General features: G+C 43.8%; 1 protein-coding gene across 1 annotated transcript in view; it reads right to left on the bottom strand.

Annotated features, from left to right (window-relative positions):
* agbl4 (AGBL carboxypeptidase 4) overlaps positions 1 to 27,652 on the bottom strand; it is a gene marked incomplete at its 5' end in the record, with an annotated part of 248,090 nt that overhangs the window by 7,791 nt on the left and 212,647 nt on the right. The window contains 4 exons of the mRNA XM_084011088.1: positions 3,140 to 3,292; positions 14,818 to 14,929; positions 16,403 to 16,517; positions 18,667 to 18,756. Coding sequence (XP_083867214.1) covers positions 3,140 to 3,292; positions 14,818 to 14,929; positions 16,403 to 16,517; positions 18,667 to 18,756 — 470 coding nt within the window. The remainder of the gene's footprint in view (positions 1 to 3,139; positions 3,293 to 14,817; positions 14,930 to 16,402; positions 16,518 to 18,666; positions 18,757 to 27,652) is intronic.

The following is a 27,652-nucleotide window of genomic DNA, read 5'->3' as shown; positions in this document are numbered from 1 at the left end:
TCCTGAGTTCCTCTGTAGGAACTGTTGTGAGCTTCAAAAAGGTACAATTTCCAAAAGTATCTTCGAATGTCCTTGGCAGATTGCACAAAGAAACATTCAGCAAATGCATGATGTCACAGTGTGTAGTTTAAAAAGGAAATGTAAATACAAGGAAATGCCATCCTGCCAACTTCTGCTGGATCACAAAGAGACTATTGTGTTCTGCTAACTGCCGTGAGTATAAACGAGTTTCCCCACATCAACAATCAGTGATTGAAGATTTGAGGATTGTATGTTGGAACATTGGGAGAAGCTTCTACTAGTAAGTGTATGATTTACTGTCTGAGGAGCAGCCTTTGACAAGCTCAATTAAAACAACTTATTGCATTTCCACTAATAAATTCATTCATTAATATCTGCATAGAAACCATTCACATCATTTGACTCAATTATTTCTTATTTCCTTGTTGATAGATGGATGCATCCACCGTGGTTTGTTCCTCAGAAGCCTCTGGAGACGAACCAAGGCGAAGGGTGGCTCGTTTGAACACATCGACTTCATACAAACTCATTACAAAGCTCTAAATGGCTAAAGCAGAAAGAAAGAGAAAAAAAGTCCAGTCTATTTTGGGTTTCAGCGTGTCAGCTGTACTATATGACGCCGTCTTGGGAAGAGGGTGAGGAAAAAAAAAAAAAAGAAGTTTCAATTCACTGTCACTCCGCTGCGCTCTGCTGCGGTGAGAGTTGCCGTGCTGAAATGCAGACTCGGCGGCCACCGGTGGGAGTTTGCCATGATTGTGTTGCGCTGCTGCTGCACTGGGCTTTAGGTAGTGCTGAATGGGCAGAGGGACAAAAGCACAGTGAGGGAGATGACCCCTGGGCCAGCTGTCACACAAGCAATACAGGAGGGGGAGAACCAGACGGGAGGGGGGGAGGACTTCTCCTGGAATAGCGGTTTACTCACCCTTCGTAAGTGCACACCGGATAGACTCTGACAATACGTGAGTGACATTTTCCATAGGTGTGTGGGGTGAACAGCCAGCCTCTCCGGCTTTTCTCTGTATCCAGGTTGGCACGGGGGTGTCAACGGGCCATCAAAGGTTATTCTTTATGATGTGCGTAAGTGGCTCTGCTTATGAAATGTCACCGTCGCTGAGAAAACGGAGGTCAGCGGAAGTGACACCGGGGGCCGAGGCGAAGCGGTGCGCGGGATAATGTACCCGTGAAAGGTGTTATTAGGTTTCTGCATGTGTGGTGAACGGATGTTTTCTCCCGCATGCTCTTCCGTTCTTTGCTTCCCTCCATTCATTTCCAACACTTTCACTTCCCCCCTTGGTTAGAGAGGCTGCTTCAGCTTCCAAACCTGCTCTGATCATAGTGAACACATTTACAGTCCGAATACCGATCTATGATCAATGTTTGCCATTTAGACATGTAACTACAAGTCAAATTCAGATTATTTACGTTATTTCAATGGTTTTTGTCGATGGACAATGTTTCCCCTAGAGCCCGACCGATAAAGGATTTTGAAGGCCGATACCGATACAAATGTTTGTTGATTTAAAAATCCGATATTCTGATATATCGGCCAATACTTTTTTTATTTCAGAAACGCGTAACAAAACATTAACAGATTTCCCTAACATTAGTTATTTATGAGTCTTCACTAAAATAATATGATAATGCAGTTTAAAGCTTGTTTATTTTATTGTCACAACGGAACAGAGGAACATCAAAATATATTAAAGTTCCGATAAATAAAATGTATAAAAATACAAACTTAAGATATAAAACTTAAAGTCCTTTGAACAAAAACACAATAACAACAACAACCAAACACAAAGTTACTAGTTTTAAAATACTTGGTAAGCTTCATAAATATAACTTTGAGCAAGACTGGAGACAAATTCTGTTAAGTTCTATAAGGGTGTTTTGTCCGTTTTTATATTATTTTTAAAATATTAATTTATCATCCATTATAAATGCCGATACCGATAGTTTGGAAAATGCCTGATATCGGCCGATAATATCGGCCCGCCGATAAATCGGTCGGGCTCTAGTTTCCCCAACTTTGAATGTTGGATGCCGGCCATGTTATCTGCTTGGAGAGTTGTTTTTTATTAAATTGGCTGTACAGTATATTTATAAACCACATATTACTTCATACTGTATTTTAAGGGGGATATTGTAGATTCTCATACATAATTCCAATTCATATTTCTGCTTCCTCTGCCACCACTGCTGCTGTTTTGGCACACCAAATTTTTGCATACCTACCTAATACTGATGTTTTTTTGCTGAATTATTTTACATATTTCATAGCTTTTTTAATATATACCAGGGCTTTAATGACTGGGTGTGTGCGTTAGTATTTAAATTATTCTGTGTTTCTAGTTGAACTCAACTGTCAGAGTTTATAAAGTTTGAACTGTTTTTTTTACGCTCACCTCTTCTCTTCGGTGGTCAAGGTGAGAGTCTTTGTGCACAGCTGGAACACTGTCCTTTTATTCTGCACACATACCCCCTCAAACTATTTAGCATTTCCTCCCTGTGTGTGTTTATATTCACATATGTCAGCTGGGTTTGTATGTATTGCTAATTAATAAGCAAAAGCATGTTTTTCTTTTTCAATCAACACCTTGCCTCAAATCCATGCGGTTTCACACCTTTACACCCGGGAGTTGCCCCCGTGCAACCTCGGTCCTCATATGTGCCACTAAGAGTGCAACAGTTGGCAAATTAAATGCCTCGCTGAACACCAACCTCACCGGTAGGTGCTGAGATAGGACTATTTCATGTTCCCTCTCCAGAGCATCCCCAGGTTTGAGCTGGGTGGTGGAATTCTGCACCCGAGCCCAGACTTAGACTTAGACTTGTCTTTATTGATCCCTTTGGGATGACTCCCGCAAGGAAATTGTATTTCCAGCAGCTTACAGAAAACTTAGCCAAATAAATATAGAAAGTAAACAATAAACAGTAAACAATAAACTCTCAGCTAAATATATACAAATATATATATAACATGGCTACCACTCCTCCTTCCCTTCTGTCCTCTTTACCCTATTTCCTCCTCACCCCAACTCTAGTGTGTGTGTGTGTGTGTGTGTGTGTGTGAGAGAGTGTGTGTGTGTGTGTGTGTGTGTGTGTGTGAGTGACTTACAAAGGAGAAGTCTGGTGCGTTTTGGCACAGCAGTCTGGGGAAGACAGCCTGTCTCTGGACGCGCTCCTCGTCCTCGAACACGTTGCCGTACATGAAGCCATTCAGCATGGTGGAGTGGGCGTGGACGTCAATGTAGAACTCCAGACTCACCGTCTGATGGCGGAAAAGAGGCAGCAGAGAAAGAGGGACAGAAAAACAGCATGTTAGTGGGGAGGATGGGAGACGGTTCTGACAAGAGTCCACACCAGTTTGTCCACTGGGAGTGAAGGATGGCCTTTCATGCTGGGGAGAAAGATGGTATGAAGGAGCCAACCTACGTACATAACCTCAACCAGACCATCCTTTGAATGAGCTACATGCATGGTTGGTGAGGAGGGATGAATATGGTGTCCATGTAGATGTCACAGTGTCATCGCTTAGGGGAGAACGAGGTTGGTTGTCACTGTCTCTCAAATTTTGGTGTGGAAATGTCCAGAATCGTGATCAGAGCTCACCTCCATAGTCTTCTTTAGAGAAAGACTGCTGCACTTGAGATGAGGGGACTTTTTGTGTTTTTCATGTCAAATTGAAAATATTCAGCTCAGTATTTTTCTTCTAGACTTTGACCCAATGGGTTTATAATAAAACACTCTTTACCCTTAGAAAGTGTGAAGGGAAAGCTATAGTTTAGATTGTTGTTAGCTTGCTGTTGGATGGTTGTTAGCCTTGATGCTAGAAAAAAATTCCAGTTGGGTCGTCCCATTTTTTTAGGGGGTTTGTTGTCATGTGAAGTCAAGCTGTATCCTCACTGACACCCAGAGAAGGAGAGGATAGAGCAGGGAAAGGCAGCCAGCAAGCAAAAGAAAGGAGGGAGGAGGAGGAGTCTTCATCAGATGAAGAGGATAGTTTTTGTTTCGTTTTTATGGAAACGTTCTCCAACAGCCGTTCAGGGGAGGTATGGGACAACCAGTGGGCACACAAGCCCTGCTTGGTTGGAGTGAGTAGAGCCTTTTCTCCTCAGCATGCGGCGTGTCAAATGGATTAGATAAGATCTGGTTCATCTCTGTCATCACTCAATCTACACACAAACACACAGACGTTTATCTCAGGATACAAATAGGGAGCTTCCACTTATTTGACTTAACTTCGAACTGTAACGTTAACTCCCGACATGTCGGGATGCAGAACTATCACGGCCCCGGGATGATTGAAGCTCCCGGTTCAGGTGGTTCATATTCATAAAGAGCTCTGGGTTTGACATTGTTACTAATCAACACAACACACAAAAGGAATGGCAGCGCTGCACACGACGAGATAAAATAAAAACAAATGGAAGTTGGGAGTGAGACAGCGACAGGAACACCTCGGAAATCTCATTTCAACTGGCTTCTCAAAGGTGCAGTCTGATGTCCATTTGTTGTACCATTTATATAATACATAATATATTTGTATAATGTATTCTTTATTGTGTTATCCATGTATCCACACACACACACACACACACTTTGGTTAGTTTATATAGACCCACTATATAACATGACGTTAAATTATATTTTAGTTACACAATGCGCTCTCTTCATTGTTACAACAAGAGACTGCCTGAGGTTGAGATGAATTTAACCACCTAATAGCTGCGATGTGATCTATAAGATGCTAATCTAAAAACACACTGCTGTGTTCCTTTAACCCCAATTCCTAAAAACCTAAATCAGCCGGGATCTGAACAAAAAAACACCTCACTTGGCAAAAACAAACACTTCAATGGTCTTAAACTGGTTGTGATAAGGGCAGGACGCCTCCTCACCACACACACACACACACACACAACACACACACACCTTCTGACCCTTGACTCGGGGAGCAGCACCAACTAGCATCCCTCCTCTCTCTCTATCTTATCGTTCCATTCTCTTCCCCTGGTTTTATCCTTCCTCTCTTCTTCTGCTTCCTCCTCCTCTTTATCTCCCTGCCTCTCGCTCCGCTCATTACACATTCACCACCACACCTTGTTCCCCGTGGGTCGTAAAAAGAGGAGGAGAGGAAGGGAGGAACGAGAGGATGGAGAGAGGGGGAGATAGTGGGAGATGAAGGGAGCGGGGGAGAGCAGAGAGAGAGAGAGAGAGGGGGAACAACAAAGACGGACAAAAGACAAAGAGAGAAAACGATGCGTATTGGGTTTGTGAGCAAGAGAAAGAGAGAGAGAGAGAGAGAGCAAACAGAAAAACACATATAGAGATGGGGATGCAAAAGGAGAGGAAATAAGTACATAAGAGGGAGCGAAAAAGAGAGAAAGACAGAGAGATACAGGGAGACATAGAGATGTGTGTCTGGAGGTGTAGAGAGATTGACAGGAGAGAGAGAGAGAGAGAGAGAGAGAGAGAGAGAGAGAGAGAGAGAGAGAGAGAGAGAGAGAGAGAGAGAGAGAGGGAAGCGGTGCTTGGGCGGCCCGGGCGACGCAGTGTGCCTGTGTTTGAAATTCCGCTCACAGCCAAAGCAATTTCCTGGCGGTGGCTGTGCTGTCAGCTGCTTGGCTGGCTGGCGGTGAAATATGGTGGCTGGGAGTCGGCCGCTAGCAGCCCCCGACAACCTGATGGATGGAGCCCCAGAGGAGAGGAACAGCAGCAGGAGAAGGTGGTGGTGGAGGAGGAGGAGGGGGAGGGGGAGGAGGGGGGTAGTAGAGGACAGTGTGAAGGAGGAGGGAGGGAGAAACAACAGAAAAACAAAACAAACAGAGGAGAAAAAAGCTATACGCAGCCAAGTGAGCAGTAGTGGCAGACAGATGGAGAAATACATAAAGAGACGTTTAAAGGGAGAGTTAGGTAGGAGACGGAAAGAACGAGGGGAAGGGTAGACAAAGAGACACGGAGACGAGGGAGGGAGATGGGGGAGGAAGAGAGGGGAGGTCGATCCAGCTCCATTAGGCAGAGGAAGGAGGGTGGAAGGAGTTCCAACCAGCCAGGGTCTAGACGAGGGGAAACCAGCCTCATAATCACCTGGGTCTCTCCCCTCCGGAGGGCACGGAGGCTGGGAGGAGGAGGAGGAGGAGGAGGAGGAGGAGGAAGAAAAGGAGGAGGAGATAGAGTGTAGATGGATCCGAGGGGGGGCTGATCAAAAGTGGCAGATTGCTTATAGCGGAGATGAACTGGCTGTTACATGCTTACAGAGAATCCCAGAGGATAAGTGATCTGCAAATGATTCTTTAATTCAAATGTAACTTTATTAACTTAATCACTTTGAAAGATCAAAGAGATCTGGATACAAAAAAGTTAACCTCGTTTCAAAAGCGATGATGTTAAAAGTCTTCCACGAGATGTGAAGAAAAGAGCTTTGCTGCCATTGAATGTGTGAGGTCAGATAGGGATTTAGCTTGATGGGGGGTTCTCATGGAGTCAAACTGAACAGTCAATTAACTAATTGATCAATTAATAGATAGATTAGTCAATGTGGAGAAAATGAACTAGTTTCAGCCTATTTAGAAACCCATTTCCTTATGGATCTCCCTTTGTGCATTGCCTTTTTGAAAAGGTTGTCCCCCACGTCCACATGTGTCCACACCCTTGTTGACACACTAATACTAATACAGTGTCTCATGTGCCAATCCACTGAGAGGCAAACGCACTCATGAATGGTATCCAAGCAACCCCACATAGACGTTAATCTTCATCATGGGGAAACTAGATCATCTAGAAACAACTCATACAAACACAGAAAGAACTGGCACAGAAAAAAAGCAAAGGACCTGAAGCCACATCCTGTTTGTTGTGGGTGAAGAAGACACAACCCGGGTTCAGTTTCTCCTTCACAGCGAAGGGCGGCGGCGGCGGTAGTGGCGCCGGCAGCCATGGAGCCCCACAATGTCATGTCCAGGCTTTCGACAACATTCAGTTAATGCACTGTCAATCAAAGCGGGACGGTTCTGAAGGCCCCACCGCTGTGATTGATGCTTCAATTAACGACCCGCTTTGACCTCCAGAATTGTTCATTTGAAATTGTAATTAAGCAATTAGGGGCAATTAAGAAACAGAGACCGCCGAATGAAAGTCAGAAGACAATTTGAGAGAGAGAGAGAGAGAGACAGAGAGAGAGAGAGAGTGTGGCAGAGCTAGCTGTCCGAATGAAACCTCACACAGAGAAACAAAAAGCCGGCTCTCGCTGCAGAAACTCCAGGGAACTCTCAACTTGTGGTGAACTTGCTGCGGCCGCAAACAGTTTAATGTAAAACCAAGAAGGTCAAATGAATGAATTTTGTCAGACAAGTACTTATCTGCTGCATATTAATTAGAGCGGGGTGCCGGCCATAAATGCCGGGCTTATCTTTACACAGGAAAGGAAAAGGAGCTGATTGAAGCAGGATTACAAGCTGCTGAATAAAGCTCCTGGCATCAGCAGCATACCTTTTGAGGAGATGGGAAAACTGCTGCTTGTTCCAGAGAAGAAAGTTGAACTTACTCTCTATGTAATGCATATTATCAAAGATTAAAATATTGCCTGTAATGCCTGTGGGAGGAGTGACGGGATTGTATCTGTCGACAATTTTGCTAGTTTTCTCCGGCTGAAAATGTTATATTGTGCTAAAACACATGCAAAGGATCAGCAAATCTGATCAAACAGCATAGAATACAAGGTTAGCCTATATCGTAGCATCCATTGTGTTTTTATATATATCATTAATGTGTTTTATTTGCGTACATCGTAACCAAACATCACGATACAACTCTTAATACACGGAGTATGACTCGTAATAAAGCCCAATGCACAAAGCTGTGCTCAGTTATGGCTGCTAAACCATGACTCGGGGGAATTTAGGGAGCAGTTAGTTCTGTTCTCAAGTCAACAGGTTAAATCTGTGCAGTGAAAGTGAGAGTAGAAACCTCTCATTCACTTCTGAAGTGCCCTTGAGCTTGAGGTACGAGACCCCAGTGGAGATTTGTGGAACTGTACCTGTAGTGACTGATTTGAGTTGTTTCTTGTCACTTTGTGACGACTGGGGGAATTCTTGACGCTTGTATAACTTGCAATAAACAAAAAAGGAATCCAGTGTTCCAAAAATAAGAGAATTTAAAGATCCTTTATCTGTTCAATAAATAATAAGGCAGACAATAAAAATATCCATGTAAAGCCAGACAAGGTCAAAAGCTGTGCACTCTCAGTCAGCCAAACTCTCCTCCCTTTCCTATTAAACAGCCTTTTGACCTGCAGAGGGCACAAAAGAAAGCCATATAGAAGAGGTTAAACAAATAAATAAGCGGTTAAAATGGCTATCATTCAGGTGGGGAGTCAAACTTTCCCACGCCATAAAAAGGATGGAAAAGAAACCGTCATCTCACCTCCACGCTGAAAACTCTCCCCACCATTTCATTAGGTAGAGAAGCCAATCCAGGTCACAGGGGCACATAGTCAGTGACCCTCTAATGATGCAGCAGTGACAGAACATGGCAGATGGCATGACCTGCTTCATGGGCGAGAGTAAATGACACAAACCCCCCCGTCTGTCTCATTGTCTCCGCCCCCCCCATCCTCCTCCCCCCCCCCCCCTCTCTCAGTCTGCACCGTGCTCTCAAATTGATGTCGGTATTTGTCTGTTTATGAACACAGAGGTGACTTGTAATCAGGCTGAACGGGCGCAGGCAGCCCTCTGCTCTGGGCCTGTTAGTGCCACATAAGCTGCCACATCTGTTGGGATGCGCTGCCAGGGGAACAGGTGAAAGAAAAGGGAAAGGGAGGGGGGGTGATAGGTACAGACAGCAGAGAGGAGCAAGAGAGGAAGTATTGCTAGAATCTAAAAAAAATGAAGATATGGTAAAAGCCTGTGAACTAAGTTGAAGGCATAAAGATTACAGCTTCATCTGTGTCTTCCTGTGAAAAGCAGCTTCCAATAGAGAGAATAAAAAGAGGGGGGATGATGGGGGTAAAATTGGCCGTAAATATCAGAAATGGATCAGAAAATGGTGGTCTGACACCGGAGGAGACGGGAGAGAGAAGACAGAGACCTCACACGTACACCATGATGCTAATCTGAATGTTAGACAGCGACAGAGAGACAGGAAAAGAGTGAGACTGCAGGAGTCAGAAGGGGCTCTGAGGTAGATTCAGGTGGAACATTCATCTAAGGCGCTGTGACAGGACCTAATACATTTGTTTCAGAAATTAATTTTCTAATATTAAAAAAGAAAAGCCAAGGCAACAATGACCTCTTTGTCATCCTTAACAAATTATCCAAAATGGCAGTATCAAATTGGTGGGGATGTGTCGGCCAGTGATGAATGCTTCTTGTAATCAGCCAATCAAAAAGTATTCTTCTCCTGCTTTTGATAAATGAGCTGGAAAGCAACGCTTTAGGAAGGAGATGGGTCCATTTGTTTCTTTACCCCCCCCCCCCCCCCCCCCCTCCTCCTCCTCCCGAGTTCTCTCTTTTCAAAACAAACAACAGGGTAGCTTGGGAACAGATTATAGCTCCTTGCATCACTGACTCTTTCAGCCGTTTTCCCTGCTGACCAATGTTCAGCTGCAGATGGTAAATGATGGAATTTTATGAAACAGCTTTGCCTTCAGATGGACAGAGAGGAAGGTAGCCAGCTTATGAGCGTACACTTAATTGCCATTCACACCATGGATGTACTTGATCACACCTTTATTCTACATTTCACTTCATATTTGGGAGAAAGTTAAAGCTGCATTAAGTCATTTTGGACCACTAGGAACTTTAATTTACTATCATCTAACATCTAACAGCTGCTCCTGTAGTTCACATGGTGGCACCGACACAATGCAACATCCCAGCCATGGAGTCCATACATGTCACCTGATGAACATAAGCCCAATATTCACCCCACCAACTGGCCCTCTGACTCCTAAACCACGGGGGTCTCTAAGCTTGTTTGAAAAATTGGTTTTATTTTTTTTATATGTTTGGTTTTAAGAGGTTTGTCTTGTCTTGGGTTTTGTCTTGAGTTTCCTGTTTTATTTTAAAAATTACTCCCCTCTCGTTGAAGGTCACTTGCCCTTTCTCATGTGTCTCATTGTTTCCACCTGTTGCCCATTACCCTCATGTGTTAAATAGCCTGTGTCTCCCTTTGTCCTGCGTCCGAGTATTTCGTATTTCCATGCGAAGTGTGAATAAAGATCTGCCTGAGCTCTTCAACCTCTGCACCTGAGTCCTCTTTCTGCCCAAGCCTGACAATAATAAGGCCAGCAGAAGATTGGGAAATCCCTAAGTCGAGGTTTTAGATATTTTGGGATTCCACCACGTAGCTCAACAGGTGAGAGTAAAACAGAAGATAAAGAAGACCTTCTGATCACACGTGGCTACCACAGCGTTGTCCACTCTGGGAGTCATCCGTGTTTTCATCTTAGATGTCTTGTAAGTGAATTATCACTCCATAAAAGCCAAGATGGCGACGGTCAAAACAAAGATGGTGACAGCAAAAATGCCAAATTTAAGGATATTCCACAGACCGATGGTCGCATGCTCTCCATCCACTTCCTGTTTCCAGTCTATGGTTGAGTCTCAGTGAGACCAGGAGCACCGGGGGGGCTTTCAGATGACAGGGAGTAAACAGTAAGTAAAGTAAACATAAATCAATAAAGAAAGCAACCCGCATTGGATACACCTTTTGGAATACTTTAAAGATAAAGCTTGCATATACATATACTTTCTTATGATCAATGAATCCCACAAAAAGACCAACAATATATGAGTCTCTCACCATCACCAGAAAGACCATAGTTACCTTCTTACATCTTTAAAACATTTTCTAAAGACAAAGTAATCTCTAAATATACAACAAATGCACATTTAAGTACAGATCAACCAAATGGGTAAAACACAGTGAGGGCCTTCACAAATACCTGCTAATGATATTCCAGCACATACTCGCCATAACATTTTGCTGCTGACTGCAATTTACCCTTTTGGAGGGAGAGATAATTTGTTTTATTCGTTTATATAATAATCTGGATGAATTTCTTTCTTGTTCGTTCTCGCGTGTTTTTTTTTAAAAAAATGACCCGTCGGGAGCTTGATTCATTGATTTTTCATGACGCAACTGTCATCCTTGTCACTGCATCCCAGAATAAATGAGGTCGAGCGTCTGGGCATGAAATCTAATATCAATGAACTTCAGTTACCACTAACTCTCTGAAGATGGTAATCATTTCACTGTGCCTGCATGTGGCAATTAGTGCTGATCTTTGTGAATTGGACTGTTTTTTGGCTCATTTTCATAGAAAGGGCCCATTTTTGTCATCTCATTTAAATATGTGCAAATAGCATAGCACAGCTAAACTGTAACTGTACACACTCCGTATGCAAATGATGAGAATTTAAGTTATTCATCTTAAAACACAACTTCCCATCCAGGACTGACTTTGTATAAACACCAGCAAGTGTTCTTAGCGGTGGATTTATACACAAATATTTGTCAAATAAAGGTTTCCAGCCATCAATACCAATGTAGCTTAGATTGCTGCTGCAACAAGCTTTGATTTAAATGGCACTTGTCTGGGAACTCGCAGCCAGTTATTGAAGTTATTGCCTGAACAGAACAGGGAAGCTATTTTTCCCGGCAGAAAGAGAGCGCCGCTGAATTCACAATGATGGAGAATCACTTTGGAGTGACGAGGATGTCTGTCACAGGAATGGTTGATGGGGTTTCAAACTGAATGGGCCTCCTTTGTGCAAAGGAGGGCAATGTGACTTTGAATTATGATGCCCCGTGCACAGAACTGTGAGTGTCTACAGCAGCAAAGAAGCTGTTATGATTGACTAAACGTCAGGGTCAGATTTATGTAAATAAAGGCCCAAAGAAAATGGATTCAATTTGCATTCAAAATCTGCAAGCGTTTTACTAAAGTTAGAAATTAGATTACTGGAAATTACAATGACTAAACAGACCAAACGGGATGTCAGCAGACTCCATTAGTTCCTTTTTAGCCTCTACAGGGTACAACACGTGGAATGACTGTTAGAAGAGTTCTAACACAGCTGAAGATGCAAATCCATCAAAAATTGAAGGATTTAACTTCCTTCTTTCTGCTGTAATCAGTCTGTCAAGCTTTGTGATCGTCTAGTGGAAGCCCAGTTTACAATTATGGAAGGTTTTATATTCTCAAGTTCATGTTGGGAGTTTACTTATCAACTAGCTCTCATGTGTATTAAGGGGCTAACATTAACTCTCCACGCTTAAAGTCCCAGTCTGCAACATTTTCTTGATCATATTCACTGAAGCCGACACTACGCTCCGATAGAACAACATAAATCATCCGGTTTTAGAAAAAAAAGCGTGCCTCTACGTGCACGTAGAGCCTGTTGTTTGTTTGGCAAAGATCGACAGAGCCCGGATCATCCTGTCCAATCAGCACGCAGGGCTGTGTTCGTGCACACACAGAGCCCCTCCCCCCTCGGGTCGTTCCACTATCACAGGGGGGAGGCGGAGGGAAGTAGCAACACGCTTCCAATTCCTCGTTAAAAACCCAAACGAGGAGGTCCAAAACAACCAAGGAAAAGAAAACACCGGTGGAAAAGAAGGAAAAAAAGAAAGATGGCGACGGTGCCCGTGATAAAACCAGAGTCAACATCGGACCCGCGTTTCAAAGGTGGCGTGATCTAAGGGATTTCAAAGGGCACGGAGTCGAGGGGGAGGAGCTCGGTGGTCGTGGGGGAGGAGCTCGGTGGTCATAGGGGAGGAGCTCGGTGGTCGAGGGGGAGGAGCTCGGTGGTCGTGGGGGAGGAGCTCGGTGGTCATAGGGGAGGAGCTCGGTGGTCGTGGGGGAGGAGCTCGGTGGTCATAGCGGAGGAGCTCGGTGGTCGTGGGGGAGGAGCCTGAGAGTTGGAAACATTCAAAATCTGACAGAGTGCCCTCCATCCGCCGGACTTGCCGACTGGGACTTTTAGGGTGGTTACGTGAATACAACCTCAGAAGCATCATCATCATCATCAACATCATCATCATCATCATCATCATCATCATCATCAGTAAAGGCTCTCTCACAAATGATGTATCAGTGATTCAGAGCTTCCCTCCACTTACTTGCAAACTCTATGCACACGATGAAAAATCCCATGAAAATTGATAATGACCTCCCATTCCAGCTTCCTTTCCTATTCCTATTTTTTTTCTTCAAACAAATGACCACACCGAGTTAGCGGCTAGTAAATGGGCCACTGCTGTAGCTGCTGCTGATCCCGTGTTAATGGAGTCCTCCAGCGGAGCCCTCCAACCCTGGTAGCCTCATTAGACTCCATGCCCACTGTGTGAGATGAGCATGAATGGAGGGCAGCAGCACAGGGCCTCCTGGCTGCAGAGTTGGCATTGAGACTGGCATCTGGGAGTCCCAGACATGAGTGGTGTGTCTGATGGGATTAACTGGCTGTGGCGAGAGAGAGAGACAGAGGAGGGGAGGTTGCCCAAGCCTCCAAATTAACTCTGCAAGACTAAAGGCAATCATTAGGGAGAGGGGGGGGGCTACAAGAGGACGAGTGCTGGTGGTGGGATGGTTATCAACAGCGAAGGAGAGGGAATTGGAGGCATCTGATCAGCAGGAGTGGACTTAGGAAACATATGGCCCAATACTGTGTTGACTGGAGGCGGCGTTTAAGCAGCCGGAGAACTCAAAGTCACTGTGGTGGCAGGTGATTAGGCTCTTTCATAAGGCTGCAGCAATATATGGTAAAAGATCTGCCATGAATTGAATTTTTATGAGACTGGATGCTGGTGTACAAGCAATTACTCTATATCAGTGGTCCCCGACCTTTCATTGCTTGTGGCATTCCACTGTGAAGCAATGCCTACTTGTTAACTTTTGTGTCTTGTTTAATGTGAATCATTTGAGACGCCTGGAGAGGTACGATCAAACCATATTTCACAAGGAAAGAACAAAGCTAAGTAAATAGAATTGAGTGGTTTTGAAATGTCCTACACCTGCAATCACCCCGACCCCTTAAATTAATCCCCCGACCCCTGAGAGGGGCTCAATCCCAAGGTTGGTAACCATGCATCTGTTTGTGCATCGTGTGATGGGAGGATGTTTAAATGCATGTCTGTTTGCTTAGGATGAGCATGTGTGTGTGTGTGTGAATGACAGCCATGAGTGGATCACCCTGCCATGACAGAGTCTATCGATCAGTGTGTCAGCGCTGGGGGAAAAGGTTAATCTGCCCAATGCCAGCCCTCGCGCCTCGCCCCGTCTCTGGCCTGTCCTGCATCCCGCCCCAGCCCGCTCCCTCTCTTATCAGGATTAGAGGAGTGTACAAAAGGGCAGAGTATTCCCAGGACACACACTGACCTTCAGTAATCCCACCAACCTGCCGCTCTGCTTATAATTAACATCAGGAACAAAGAGAAAAATCCCCGGCCTGACTTTGTAGTGTTCCTCTGCTCTGAAAGACTATAACTGTAGGAGGAAAAAAGTTACAGTAGGCGGTCAGAGACGGGAAGCAGAGACTTGCTTCAGTAATATGTTTTGAATAGCCAGGAGAGCCGAGCTGACATTCCAGAGGTGCTGACTAGCCGATCCCTGCTTCCCCAGCGCACACAGCCTGAACATGCTGAACCAAGCAGGGAGGCAGAAAACTGTTCTTGGGACCAGCAGATAGAACTGTGGTGAAGGAATGTTGTGCACAGTATGGAAGGCGTGTGTGTGTGTGTGTGTGTGTGTGTGTGTGTGTGTGTGTGTGTGTGTGTGTGTGTGTGCTGGCTCACCGGGTCTTGGTTCATCTGCACTATGAGTTGTTTGACAGCGTGCAGCGTGGGGTGGGCCCATGGAGAGGGATCCTGCCAGTGGCGATTCAGGTCGAAACCCATCAGAGAACATCTGGATATAAATAGTTTAGTTTGTATCTCGTGCACACATGCAATAGTTTCACACTATTCTACTGATTGAATAATTGTTTGTAGATGTAATAAGTAATAAGTAGAGTATGTGGGACACTGTTGTGTCTGTATTTACTGTAGTAAATAGAGTAAACAGAGAGTGGTTTATGAAGGAAGGAAATGCATTCAATACATTTATTGGTCCCAAATGATACACACACATAATCAAATTTCAATGAGAATCAATCAGTTTGAACCAAAACTCCACAGTGTATTCTTACCGTAAGTAAAAATATAATACATTATGAGTGGGAATTGTTTTCAGAAACACATCGGTAGTCCATCGCAGTTATCTTGCATTAAGTAATATGTTTTGCATCCCCCCTGAACATTTAGTGTTGGTCCAGTCCAGTTTAACAGTTTTATACTGCAAACATATTTCAGACCAAAGAAAAAAAAAAAAAGAAATCACCATGTGATCTTTTGAGCTCCTTAATAGCTGGATGGATATAATGGATGGATGAAAACAGGTGGTGTATAAGGGTGGACCGCTTCTCTTAAGTGTTACTTGCAAACCTGCAATTGCCTTAATTGAGTGTTTGCATGTAAAGATGCACCCTGAGCTGCCCTGTTTGTTGTGTGTCGCCCACATTCACTAAAGCCCCCGGTAATCATAGGAGCTACTGATACTGTAGAGCAACTGAGCAGAGCAGCCAGCCATGAACAAAATACTCATCCCAGGTTAACTGACATCGATTCTTTGCCGGGCATGCATCCATTTCAGCTGTGCACTGTTTCCTGCAGGGACCGCTGTGTGGTATCTGTTTGTGTGTGTGTGTGTGTGTGTGTGTGTGTGTGTGTGTGTGTGTGTGTGTGTGTGATGCATGCTTGTGTATAAACGAGCGTGAGTGATGGGCGAGGCTAGGACTATCCCTTCCCACGTTTTGTCAATACGCAGCTCATCAGCACTCCACGTGAAAGCGAGCTAATGAAAATAGCCTTTAAACAGTCACCAATCATAGTCAACAGAATTATGGAGATTGTCAAAAGACACCGAGATCCCCCTGCAAATGATATTTTTTGTTGGCAGTGACACGGCACCACCACAAGATGGCACTCACACGCACACTGGGAGCAACGCTGCTGATGCTTATCTCAGTATGCATTAGTATTCCTGTGACTGAGCCTATTAAGTAAAAGGCAATTATGAAGAAGGGAAAGAGAAGAGAGGAAACTAGAGGAGAGGAGGATGCCCACAGAGCTGCAGCGCTGGTGTTAAAGACAGAGAGGAGGAGAGGATGGGCAGAGTGAGCAGCCCTACAGCTTCTGAGAAATGCACTGCTGTGAGCTATATGAATTCATTAGGCTCCTTAAAGACGGGGTTTGGAGGAATAATCCATAAAACAATTGAATGTGTGAATTCTACGCAACGCGGCGACGCTTTCAAATTAAGAATGAAAAGATGTTTCTGTACCTGTAGTTGCCCAGGTAGACGCCATCAGGGTTTAGCATGGGGACGATCTTGAAGATCACATGATCTCTAAGGACCTGAGCCACGGGATGCTGACTTACCAGGAAGTCGATCACACCTATAAAGCACACACGGATAAATCCACACACACACACACACACACACACGCACACAGAGGGAAATAGACTTGAAAGGAAAACTGAGGACGAGCTGGCAGTTAATTGAGTTTTGAGAAACAAAAGGAGAAGGAAGGACAGCGAGGGGCATCGTCAGAAATGGGGGAGGAATAGGAGACGTCAAGCCTAAATCGATACAAATGGAATGGAGCTGACGGCGCTGGAAAAACCGACAGCACACAGCGGGCTGGAAGCCAACTCGTCTGATTCATGTTGATGCACACACACACAATGAAACACACTCAAATACAAACTGATACTGTAGGTAGATTAGATGGACGGATGGACACTTCACCCCTCTACCACCTCCATCCCTTCCTCACAAACGCCTTCTCCACACCTCGTTAACGTTAATGGACCTTCCTCGGTCTGCTTCACTGAGTCAAAGTAGCAGACGGGGACCGTCACTAAAGGTAAGGCCGTGCCCTCCGTCCCTTTATTGCACCCGCACTCCCCTTTCTGACCGGCTCCCTATAAACAAGGAAGTGGGACCCAGAAGGAGCGAACCTGCCCACTCACCTCCGTCTGAGCAGGAGGCAGGGAGCTAAAAGTCATTAAATCCTGCTAAAACTATTGTACTGCACAAGGAGACAATTTCCCAAAGGTTCTCAGTTTTCAAACTACATTATTAGTTTTGAGACAATGCAACCCTATGATATCCTCACATTTTATTCTCTGAGATGTTTTTTTTTTGGAAGCACAGGCTCCTGCACCTATTCTTGTCTCAGGTTCAGGTGCAGAGCAAGTCTTAAGAATGAATTAACAGGAGAAATGTTATATATTAGTTGATGAGTTTATACTGTATTAACATGTTTCTGAAAATTACGATATAGATGCATATAGCATGGGAAGTATTAAGCCCTTTGAAATATTGTACGATGTCACATGCGACTCTGAAGAGAAAATTCTAAAGTTTGAGAAAATTCCCCAGATGATCACAGTTATATTTGTCAAATTCATTAATCAAAACTTGAAAACTGGATCACAAAGGTCGAAATATGAGGGAAATTATTGCTGCTGTTGCTTTATGGGAAATGTAGGGTCCAGAATGTTTGGGACGTGAAAACATTGGGCTTATTATATGAGTACACACTCCTTACAATCATCATATTTATAATCATATTTAGAATAACAATACTTTTTGTAATGTTCCTATATTTTATACATGGTATTAAATAGCTTTCTAGTGGCAAATCACATGCTTAAAAAGCAACCAATGGCAGATCCACGCCACGTAGCTCAGTTACAGCTAGCTTGGCGAGTTAGCCTCCGATGCTTAGCGTCACTCTTGGCTTGTAGAAAGTTATACATCTTTGGTTTGTACCTTTACATTATTCATTGTTGGCTAAAATCAACAGTTTGTTATGGATAATGTTAGTTGGTGAAGTAGTGAGGCATTCTAATAACATAATAACATAACATAAATAACATATTTTTTACTATTTCGCCACTTGTATTTGGCTAGGGCTAACGTTGGCGAGCGATCAAGCTACGCCACATGGATCTGCTGTTGGTAGCTTTGAAATATTAGTTGATGAAGTCATTTGCAATCTGCAAGCTAGCCAATAAAGCCAGAGCAGCTCTGGCTAAATGAGCTAATGTTATATCATAAATCAGGTATTTAGCTATGTTAGCGATACGCTGTGGGTGTTGTATGGGAGCTAAAGAGAGGCAAGGCAGTCGGGAGTGTGAATAAATGTGACATCAGTTCTATTTTCCCCAAATTGTTGCAAGTCCTTTAAGTAGAAATCAGTCCACGGTTATGTTATAGGCAAAAGAGAAAGTCTGGGAAGGTCTCAGTTTTTAACGTATAAGCTGTTCACACAAAGCAATTTGTAGGGAAATGTGAATATGTTGTCTTTTTATTCTGTGTGTAACATGTTTAATTTTAATTTAGTTTATTAAGGAACCCCTACAAACCCTTAAGTCCATCAATATTAATAAAGAAATATATTGAATAACACGCAGACTATTAATGAAATAAATAAAAAGGCCTACTTCGTGTTTGAAAACCACATATAATGAACTCGTATTGGTGTGTACATACTGACCAGTGAATCAATACACCAGGGCTGAACATTAAAACTTTACCTTGACAAATAAAGGAGGCAGGAGACTCTCCGGGGTGAACACGAGCTGTAAGAAAGACCAGCTTCTTCTCCCTCTCTGGACTGCGATGGTCTGTAGGGGGGAGATAAAGGAGAGGGGAGGTGTAAAGACAAAGGGAGAATGAGGTGATGTTGTTTAAATACCAGTAAACGTGCAATTCTACAACCTCTACAGAACCTCTATAAGATGAGGCTGTATCAGAGCGTTAGTATAACTATTCCAGTCCAGTATGAGAGTCCATTTCAGCCAGACGCATGAATCAAACATCTAACCAACACACGGCACAGAATATTCAACGGGGTGAATTATAGATCTACAGAGGTCGGGATCAGCCAGCAACAGGTGAGACCTGATAGAGGTTTTCTTCAGGCCTGGCTGAAGACTTCTCTCCGCGAGTTTTTCCAGTCCGACAAGTTTTTCTTGAGCATTTTTTCAGTCACTCAAATCGTGGGTTTTTGCATAAATGAAACGTGCAACTTGTCAAAAAGGAGGTTTTTTGGAGCAAAGTGAGACTCTTTCCTGACCTTCTTGTCTGCATGATGGAGATATGAATGACTACATCTGAAACGAAATACACAAGAACGATCTCATATTTTATATATTATATTCTACATATTTGATTTAATGCCTGCTGTGAGATGTTTGAGGGTAAATAGAGACTTTGGTGAAACTGCTATTCTAAAAGTCAAATTGTAAGAGGTCGTGTTAACCTCTTATCTTACATAAGGTATTTTGAGGATCATTATTGCCCACACTCCTCAAAAATAGCACAACAGACCGACTGAATAACATAAAAACAGGCTTTGTGTGATCACAGCCAAGTTGAAAATCACAGAGGTCAAAATTTTGCTGTTTTCCTGGCCAGTGTTTTCCTCTAATCTGCTGCCGCTAATGGATGAAAGTGATTGTGTGCCTCATCACTATACACAAACTTAATATCTTATTGATTCCTCCGCCTGCTTCTGCTGAGCTGAGAAAATGCTAATTAGCAACAGGCTATGCACCTTTCCTTCTCCTTAATTCCAATTTAGCCCCACAGCGGTGTGTGTGTGTGTGTGTGTGTGTGTGTGTGTGTGTTGGAGTGGTAAAGGGTTGTAAACAAACAGAAAAAAACCCAGCGTTGTTCCATTTAAGTACTCTCCCTGTGATTTTATTTCACTTTTCTCTCCCTCTGCCCTTCACAGAGACAAATGGCTTTGCCATTCAGGAGTCTCCGTGGAGCGGGCCGGCCCGTTTGTTGTAAATGTGAGTGCTTGCGGTTTGGCCGGCCGCTGGGTGCTCGGCGGCTGTGAAATTCCATCACTTAGAAATTCTACCTCGGCCTCGACCCTCGAACAACCGCGGCAGCAACAAAGCTCCTGATACAAGAACGCACACAATGTACAGTACAAAACTGCATTCGGGAAAGTAAAAAAAAAAAAAAGCATCGGCAGACATGCAGCCCTTTTTTTTCTCTCAGTATAAAACACAGAAAGTCGTGAGCCAAACCAGAAGCAGCTGCCAAGGTCCCGACTGTCGGGGAATTCAACCGTCGTGGCCATGCTACATTTAGTCTCAGTGCTAGTGTGCCCTTGCTGCTCCATCAAAACAATCTCTTACAGCAGGCTCCTGGAGCTTACAAAAGATGCTTAGACCACATGTGTGTGTGTGTGTGTGTGTGTGTGTGTGTGTGTGTGTGTGTGTGTGTGTGTGTGGCTCCTCAGGGCTCTCACAAATGCTCCCAGAGCAGTTGTTGTGTTCATGTGTCTGTATCTCTGCACTCCCTCTGTATCTGGCTGTGCCCAGTCAAGCATTGTAGCACAAAATTAACTCCCACTATTCCATATAGGCACCCGAAGGCCCAGAGGGGGGGGGGGGACCGGCGCCATACGGAGCCAGCTCAGCTGTACGTAAAGGCAACCTGCTCCTCAGGTGGGAATGACATGGAACATGAAGGTCGGGGTCAAGTTGTGGTGGAGCACAGCCGCTGCAGCAGCGTTTTGTGACCTCAAGGTGTCAGTAGAGATCAGCAGGGGGGATGAGAGAGAGAAAGGGAGAGAGAGAAAGGCATGAAGTAAAGGGGTGAGGGGGTTTGACTGAAAGGTATAGCGAAGTCAACACGAATGACCCAACTCTTTTCCTGGAACTCTTTTTTCTTTCATTGCAGACGGTTTCTTAGAAATTGTCGTAGGAAGGAAGAAAAATCCCAGAACACAATTTCAACAATAAAAGCTTTCCACGCTGAGCTGAATAACAACCAAACATCACCGCATTTATAGGAGCAGAAACGTCTTAATTCTTCATCTTCATTAGTTTTTATTTCTCCGTGCTACATTAAGTGTTTTATGATGATTGCATTAGACTGAACGTGTGTACATAAGCACGGCAGCTAATGATTATTTTAATTATTGATTCTATTTTTGATGAGTGGATTCATTATTTAGTGCATGAGATTATCAAGAAATAGTCACATATGCATGACACGATTTACCCAGAAGTCTTAAAATGGCTTGTTAAGCTCATCTAACGGCAACATTTAGTGTTTTAATTCTACCTTTAAAGTCAGATTATGCTTCCAAAAGTGTTTTTTGTGACATAATTATAAGCTGCTGCTATGCTGTGACAACATTACCTACTCCAAATCACAAACCTTTAACCTTCACGTCACCATCACAGTCCTGTGTGAGCCTGTCATGAGAACATGACACAATATATATGAAATATGAAAGCGTGAGAATTAGGAATAGAAGGAGAAATTAATACGAGAGAGGGCTACAGCAAGAGAGTGGGGGAGGGGTGTGTGTGTGACAATGAGTGAGTGAAAGCGATTGAGGCAAAATTTATGCCCACACTTCCAAATCAAAGTGCCACCTCAGCATATTTCCTCACCTGCCAAAGTCACGCGCTGCACTGCCGCTGCACATTACTGCTCATTCTCAGGGGGTGGAGGGAGAAAAATTAAAGGATGTCAAACTACGATCAGCTCTGATAAATATGGAAATGACCCGAGAGAAGAAAAGTGGCTGTGAAAAACAACATAAATCTAATGGATTCTGAAGGTCAGTGGTGATTGCGCCGGTCAGCTCTTCCTGTGACAGCGAGGCTCAGGAACTTTGGGTTCAATCTCATAAGTTGTGACGTGATCTAATTAACCGGGATGGTCTCCGCCGGTCTGCTGCTGCAGGTACAAAGGAAGCCCTGTCAGGACCTTTTCATGGAGCATCACGGCATAGATTTAAATACGGTTACCCGCTTTAAGAGTCAATCTGATTCCAGGAGGAAGAGGCATTTTCTAACTGTTTAAAAATATCATCAGAGTCCAAACTTTAAGACGTGGAAGGTGACTTTCTATCTAAGAGCATCTTAGGTTTTATGTTATTATATATATTGGAATATCTACACAGATGGGGAGAGAAAATCTGCTCCAACCACAACCACCGCTGTACACAGTGATAAAATAATAAAAACCAACAACGTCACACTGGCCACATTATACCACTAGTCTCAAACCAAGGCCTCCCCCCCCCTTCTATCTGCTCTGTGGGTTTTACACTGTAATAAATTAGCCTCACTTTGGTGAGATGGCAACAAGACACGCTTGGCGCCCTGCTCAGTGCGTCATATCGAGGATGGGGCGTGAGCTGTAAATTGTCACTGGCGTTGAATTTATACAGAGCCTTGGGACAAGATGCAGCACCGTGTACTGCCCAGCTGAGTGAGCCCCAACAAGCATCAAAGCACACACACACACACACACACACACTCCACCCGCTGACACCACCCTCTGCCACCTCAAGGACAGACAGCGAAAGAGAGAGGAAGAAAGGAAGAAGAAAGGGGAGGCTGAGAGGGACGGGGATATGCGCTGGAGTGCGGAGGGCTCTGAAGTGATAAGAGTTTTATGATGCTGTTTTCTTGTGCAGGAATTGACCAGGTCCCTGACTTAAGTGTGTGTGTGTGTGTGTCAGATTTATTCAGCTCATCTTATTGTGGGGAGGCGGGGGCACTACCAAGGCCTCCTCACACATTCAAAAAGCCTCCCCCCCCTCCCCCCCAGTGACTTCACACATTACACAGCTAAACTCTGAGTGAGGTGAGGAGGGGGGGTGAGTCCAACATCTCTAATCGTCATAACATCGGGGCCATCAGTGTTTTTCTCTGATCTTGAAGAAAGCTACAGAGGGGAGAGGATGTTTACACAGACAGGTGGATGGATGGAGGCTGGGGGGGTGGGGGTGATTGATACAAAGACAGAGGACGGAGAGGAGGAGACAGAAAAACAAGCAGTGAGAACAAAGACAGGCAGCAGATCAGAAGAACTCATGAAACTTTACTGAGCTCCTTCCAATCTGACCCGTTTTATCTCTTTTCTGCATCGACATTCATGCTGTATTTGAATGTGTTCAATTATACTTTACATGGATTATATTTCCCTGTTTTAAAGCCCACAGCACACTGCCAAGGAACTTTTTTGATGGCTTAAAAATAATAAATCCTACATGTTATCTATCAAAATAAAGTAAAATCAGCCCCTAAAATATCAACTTTTTTTTAGTTATTGTGTCTTCTTCAATTATGGAACATAAACAGCATTGTATAGTATGCATAAACCATTTTATTATCTTATTTTGGACAGATGGACGGGAGAGAAAGAGGACGGAAAGGCATACGGGGTGACACCACCCTGAGGTGCCTGTAGGGTGAAGTCACCTCCACCTCCGTCCCGTCATCTCCTCATCTGTCCCCGCCTCCCTCCTCCACTTCCTCCCTCTCTCCTCGGCCATCGTAGCATCTACACTGGGATGTGTGCGTGGCTGAAGAGAGCAATCAAAAGCAGAGATGCGGTGGTAAGAGGTGTGTGCGTGTGTGTGTGTGTGTGAGAGAGAGAGAGAGAGAGAGAGAGAGAGAGAGCAGGCTTTGGGAGGGGATTACAATGACCATGTCGAGACACTCAGGTTGGCAGCACATCCAGACAGAAAGGGGTTTGATGGAGAGAAGGAGAGAAAAGAAAATTGGGATAGTCATAAAGGGGATGAAGGGTAGAGAGAGAGAGATAAAGAGAGAGAGGGGGGGGAGGGGCTTGAGCAGAGGAAACCCTTGAGATGACAGCATGTAAATACGCCAACAGCGGGCCTCTAAAGTGGAGATGAAGAGGCGGCAGGATAAAAAGCTCTGAGCGCTGTGTGATTATGGATCAATTTGCTGCAATCAAGCCCCCTTATGGCTGGTCCCCGTGAAATGGAGAGATTTCTGCTCCTCAAGGGCGGCCGTGATGACAGTGGAGGTCACAGACGATGGGAGTGGCGGAGCGACAGAAGGAGACATGCTAACGGAGGGACGGAGGGGGAAAATAGGGGAGACGATCCGTCCCAAACGAGGTGTTAGCCAGCCGGCGGCGTTGGAGCTCGGGGGGGCTTTCTAATCACGTTAATGAGAGGTGGGCCTTCGGACGGGGACGACGAGGGAGCCGTCTGCCTCCACTGTGAGCTCCGGTCCTGTTAGGGTCGCAAATGAGTAGTAAAGTGGATTCACCATGGCAATCATGATCTACATCGGGGCTATACAATTACAAATTCAATTTTAACAGGGAAATGCAGACAGGTCAAACATGTTTTTGGCAGCTTATTAATATTAATGTATTTGCTGGACACACGATATCGAACATATGCAACATGGAGGAGATGCTATGATATTTACATGCCTCTTCCAAACTGTTTTTTTTGTTTGCTTTTTTTCTTCTCTTTCTCTTGTTCTTCTCTTTGTTATTGTTTTGCTGTGATTTGTTTTAACCCGCGAGCCAAATATCAGATACCGACTGATTTAAAACTGAATTTTTATGATGAATAATTATAAATAATTATAAAAAATAAGAGGGGGTAGGACCAGAAAAGTTTTTAACTTCATCCTATCCCTTATAAATATTAAAAATAAATAAATACAATAATAAAAGTAATTAAACATTTTTTTGAGGAGAGTTCTGGCATCGCCTGGATTAATGGTGACCATCTTCTTTACCCTCTCTCCTTTGTGCTTCGCTGGGGTTTTTGTTTAAACCTTATCCTTGAGCTCTTAATAATGACAGATTTTAAACAAATGTATATGAATAAAGTAAAACATAACAATGTCTATTGTTTTACTTTTTAAAAAAAAGCTATTTTGAGTCACATATTTGAACCAGGAACATCACAGAGTGCAGAAACAGAAAAAAAGAGCTTTCAATGCACAGAATCAGGGATATCAGTAACTAATAACACACTATATTTCTCTATCGGCATCTCCCTCCCTGGTCGGAATCACGTCACATGACAAAACATTGATTTGTGAACGATATGATTGGCAGAGTCGCTCGGTGTTGCTACCTGATTTGTACATCCCACCTGATCCGTAATGAATAGGCCTTTTTTCCATACACTATTACTATTAAAATACCAACTTGATCTTGAATCAGATTCAGAAGTGCACTTATTTAAATCTTATGATGTCACCCTATAGCACATTATTACATCACTGCATCAAGGTGAGACGTTAAACCACTGGAGGTCACTAAAAACAAGCTTTCCAGTATAGCTCTTTAATAATTAAGCACAACATAAGAGGTTGAACAGCCCAAGGCATAGAAAAAAATCAAATGCTCTATGTGTATCAATATGCTGCTGAAGGTGAACCATATTAAGTCATCAATGTTTAATTACCAGCAGGGAGGTTTGCTGCCATTCAATGAATCAAAGGTTGTATAGCAACCAAGGTTAAATGAGCCATGATGTTCCTCAGAGTGTCAGTTAGTCAACACGACCTTGTCAGATACAGTCACCGACAAAAAACTGTTTGTTTAATATATTCTGTTTTATGTATTTAAAAAAACACATTTTATTTATTTCAGTCTCGTGAAAAAAACACTCTAAAGGAGATGGTAATAAACATAATACGCAACGCGTTACTGTGATCAGTGAAGACGGATTATTTACAAACTATTCCAGTTTCACCGCCATCTACTGGCCTGGCATGCATACTACAGCGTTTTAGGTTGTTTTGAAAACGATGTTGTCTAAATGCGATCGGTTTTAAAACGCAAAGGGTACATTTTACCATTTTTGGCGATACCGTTGTTGTGTAACGTCGCCTAATAAATTTGCAGAATTTCTTTCATAGCCCATATATGCAGTACAACGTTGAGCCACAAGGGGGAGCCTGTATGTTCATATTGTTGTGATAGCAGTAGCCTCCGTAAATGGCTAGCATACATTCTCTTTGTTTTACCTATAAGAGGATATTAAAATAATGAGATGCATGAATTTGTTATCATTTATGAAGTATTTAACATTTATATATGTTTTCAATAAAGCATGCATGGAATTAAGTTGGGATTTATCAAACGTATAAAAATGGCTGCATGAGCTATTCAAGATAATGTGATGTGACCGCAGTAAAAAACATTAAATTATGCACAAATTCACTGTTCACACAATCGGGTCGTGACTTTTTGTCATTTTTAAAATGCAGCTCCACAGAAAACAAATGTTTGGGAAACACTGGTGTGAAGAATGTGGTTACAGGCCAGAAACGCTTGAGAAATCCGGTCTTCTGACTGCTGTCTGTCGCGTGTACGCGAACCTTTATTCACCGTCGTGGGTCAACAACAAACTTCAAGCCTTCCTTCATGCTTTCAGAAGCGCGGCCGTATCTCCTCCAGTCACACACTGTTTTATGGATCCCTGTAAGTGCAGAGAACGAGTGTGATAGACAGTCGGCACAGAGGGCGAGACAGAGATTCACTGGGAGGGGAGACAAAGAGGAAGCTCTGTCGAGTTTCAAAAGCAATAGCCCCCCTTTTAGCGATGTGATACGGACGTCTGGCGCAAAGTCAGAGGCGGGAACTGCTTAGGGTTTCAAGGCATTGGTCACAGGCGTGTCTGAAACCCCGACTTCTCCTCTCTAGCCTTCAGAAAATGATGACAGGAGGAGAGGAACATAAAAAGGAGGGATGGCTGGTCTGTGCGCGGCATGATACAGAATCAGAGGCAGCCAGTAATAGCCTTTTTTGAAGAATGTGCCACTGAACTTTAAGGGCTGTCTTGCTTGAAAGGACAAGTTACAAATAGGAAGAAAGAAGAGGGAGAAATGATTTCCCAGGGATATACCCCCTACTGCGCTGCCCTATTGCCGCGCCACAGTGTGTGTGTGTGTGTGTGTGTGTTTGGATAAATGCAACATGCTATGGGAAAAACATGCAGAAGTGCATATAACTGCACTGGAGCACTAGATGGACAACAAAAAAAAAATGTCATTCGGCCCAACGTTGCTTTCCACAGAGCGGCTGGAAGTAAAGCACTCGGACGTACAGACGGAACTTTATTACTCCGTCTCTTCCTGCCCATCAATAATTTCCAAGCCACAACAATACAGGCGGGCTGAGGTAAACAACCACATCTCAGCTTTAATAACCACGTCCCACCTCCCAGCTATGTCTTTCAGTCAATTCTTCCTTCCTTTCTATTCCGTTCGATTCTACCTTCTTTCTCATATTTCTATGGCAACTCAAACTTTCTGTAGAAGCAGCTCTGCACGGCGTGCCTTACATTTATATATGTTTGGGCATGAAAGAACTGGTTGTGTGTGTGTGTGTGTGTGTGTGGTCATGTGTGCATTGCAGGCATCGGCTCGGCGGCAGCGACAATGTCATTCCGCAGTTTAGTAACAGGCCATTACCATGTTAATACCGGCCTAATGGGCAGTCTGCTATTTTAAAACCACAGTCGTGTTTGTGCCATTAACAACCACTTAGTGCTCCGCTCAAATCAACAGGCCACAGGGACGCACACCGACGACAACAACAAAATAAGACAATGTGATAAATAAAATATGCCCCGTGTCTTCATCAACACCAGAAACATAAAGAACCGCGATGTGATCACATGAAGGTTAAATCTCGTGATGAAGATTACACGAGACAAAGGCGGCAAAAGCTGGTAGAATGAGCAAAAATCATTAT

This window comes from Eutrigla gurnardus (genome assembly GCF_963514095.1).
Source record: "Eutrigla gurnardus genome assembly, chromosome: 6".
Taxonomy (NCBI): domain Eukaryota; kingdom Metazoa; phylum Chordata; class Actinopteri; order Perciformes; family Triglidae; genus Eutrigla; species Eutrigla gurnardus.
Note: the sequence above shows the minus strand (reverse complement) of the source record. Positions and strands in the feature narration are given on the sequence as shown.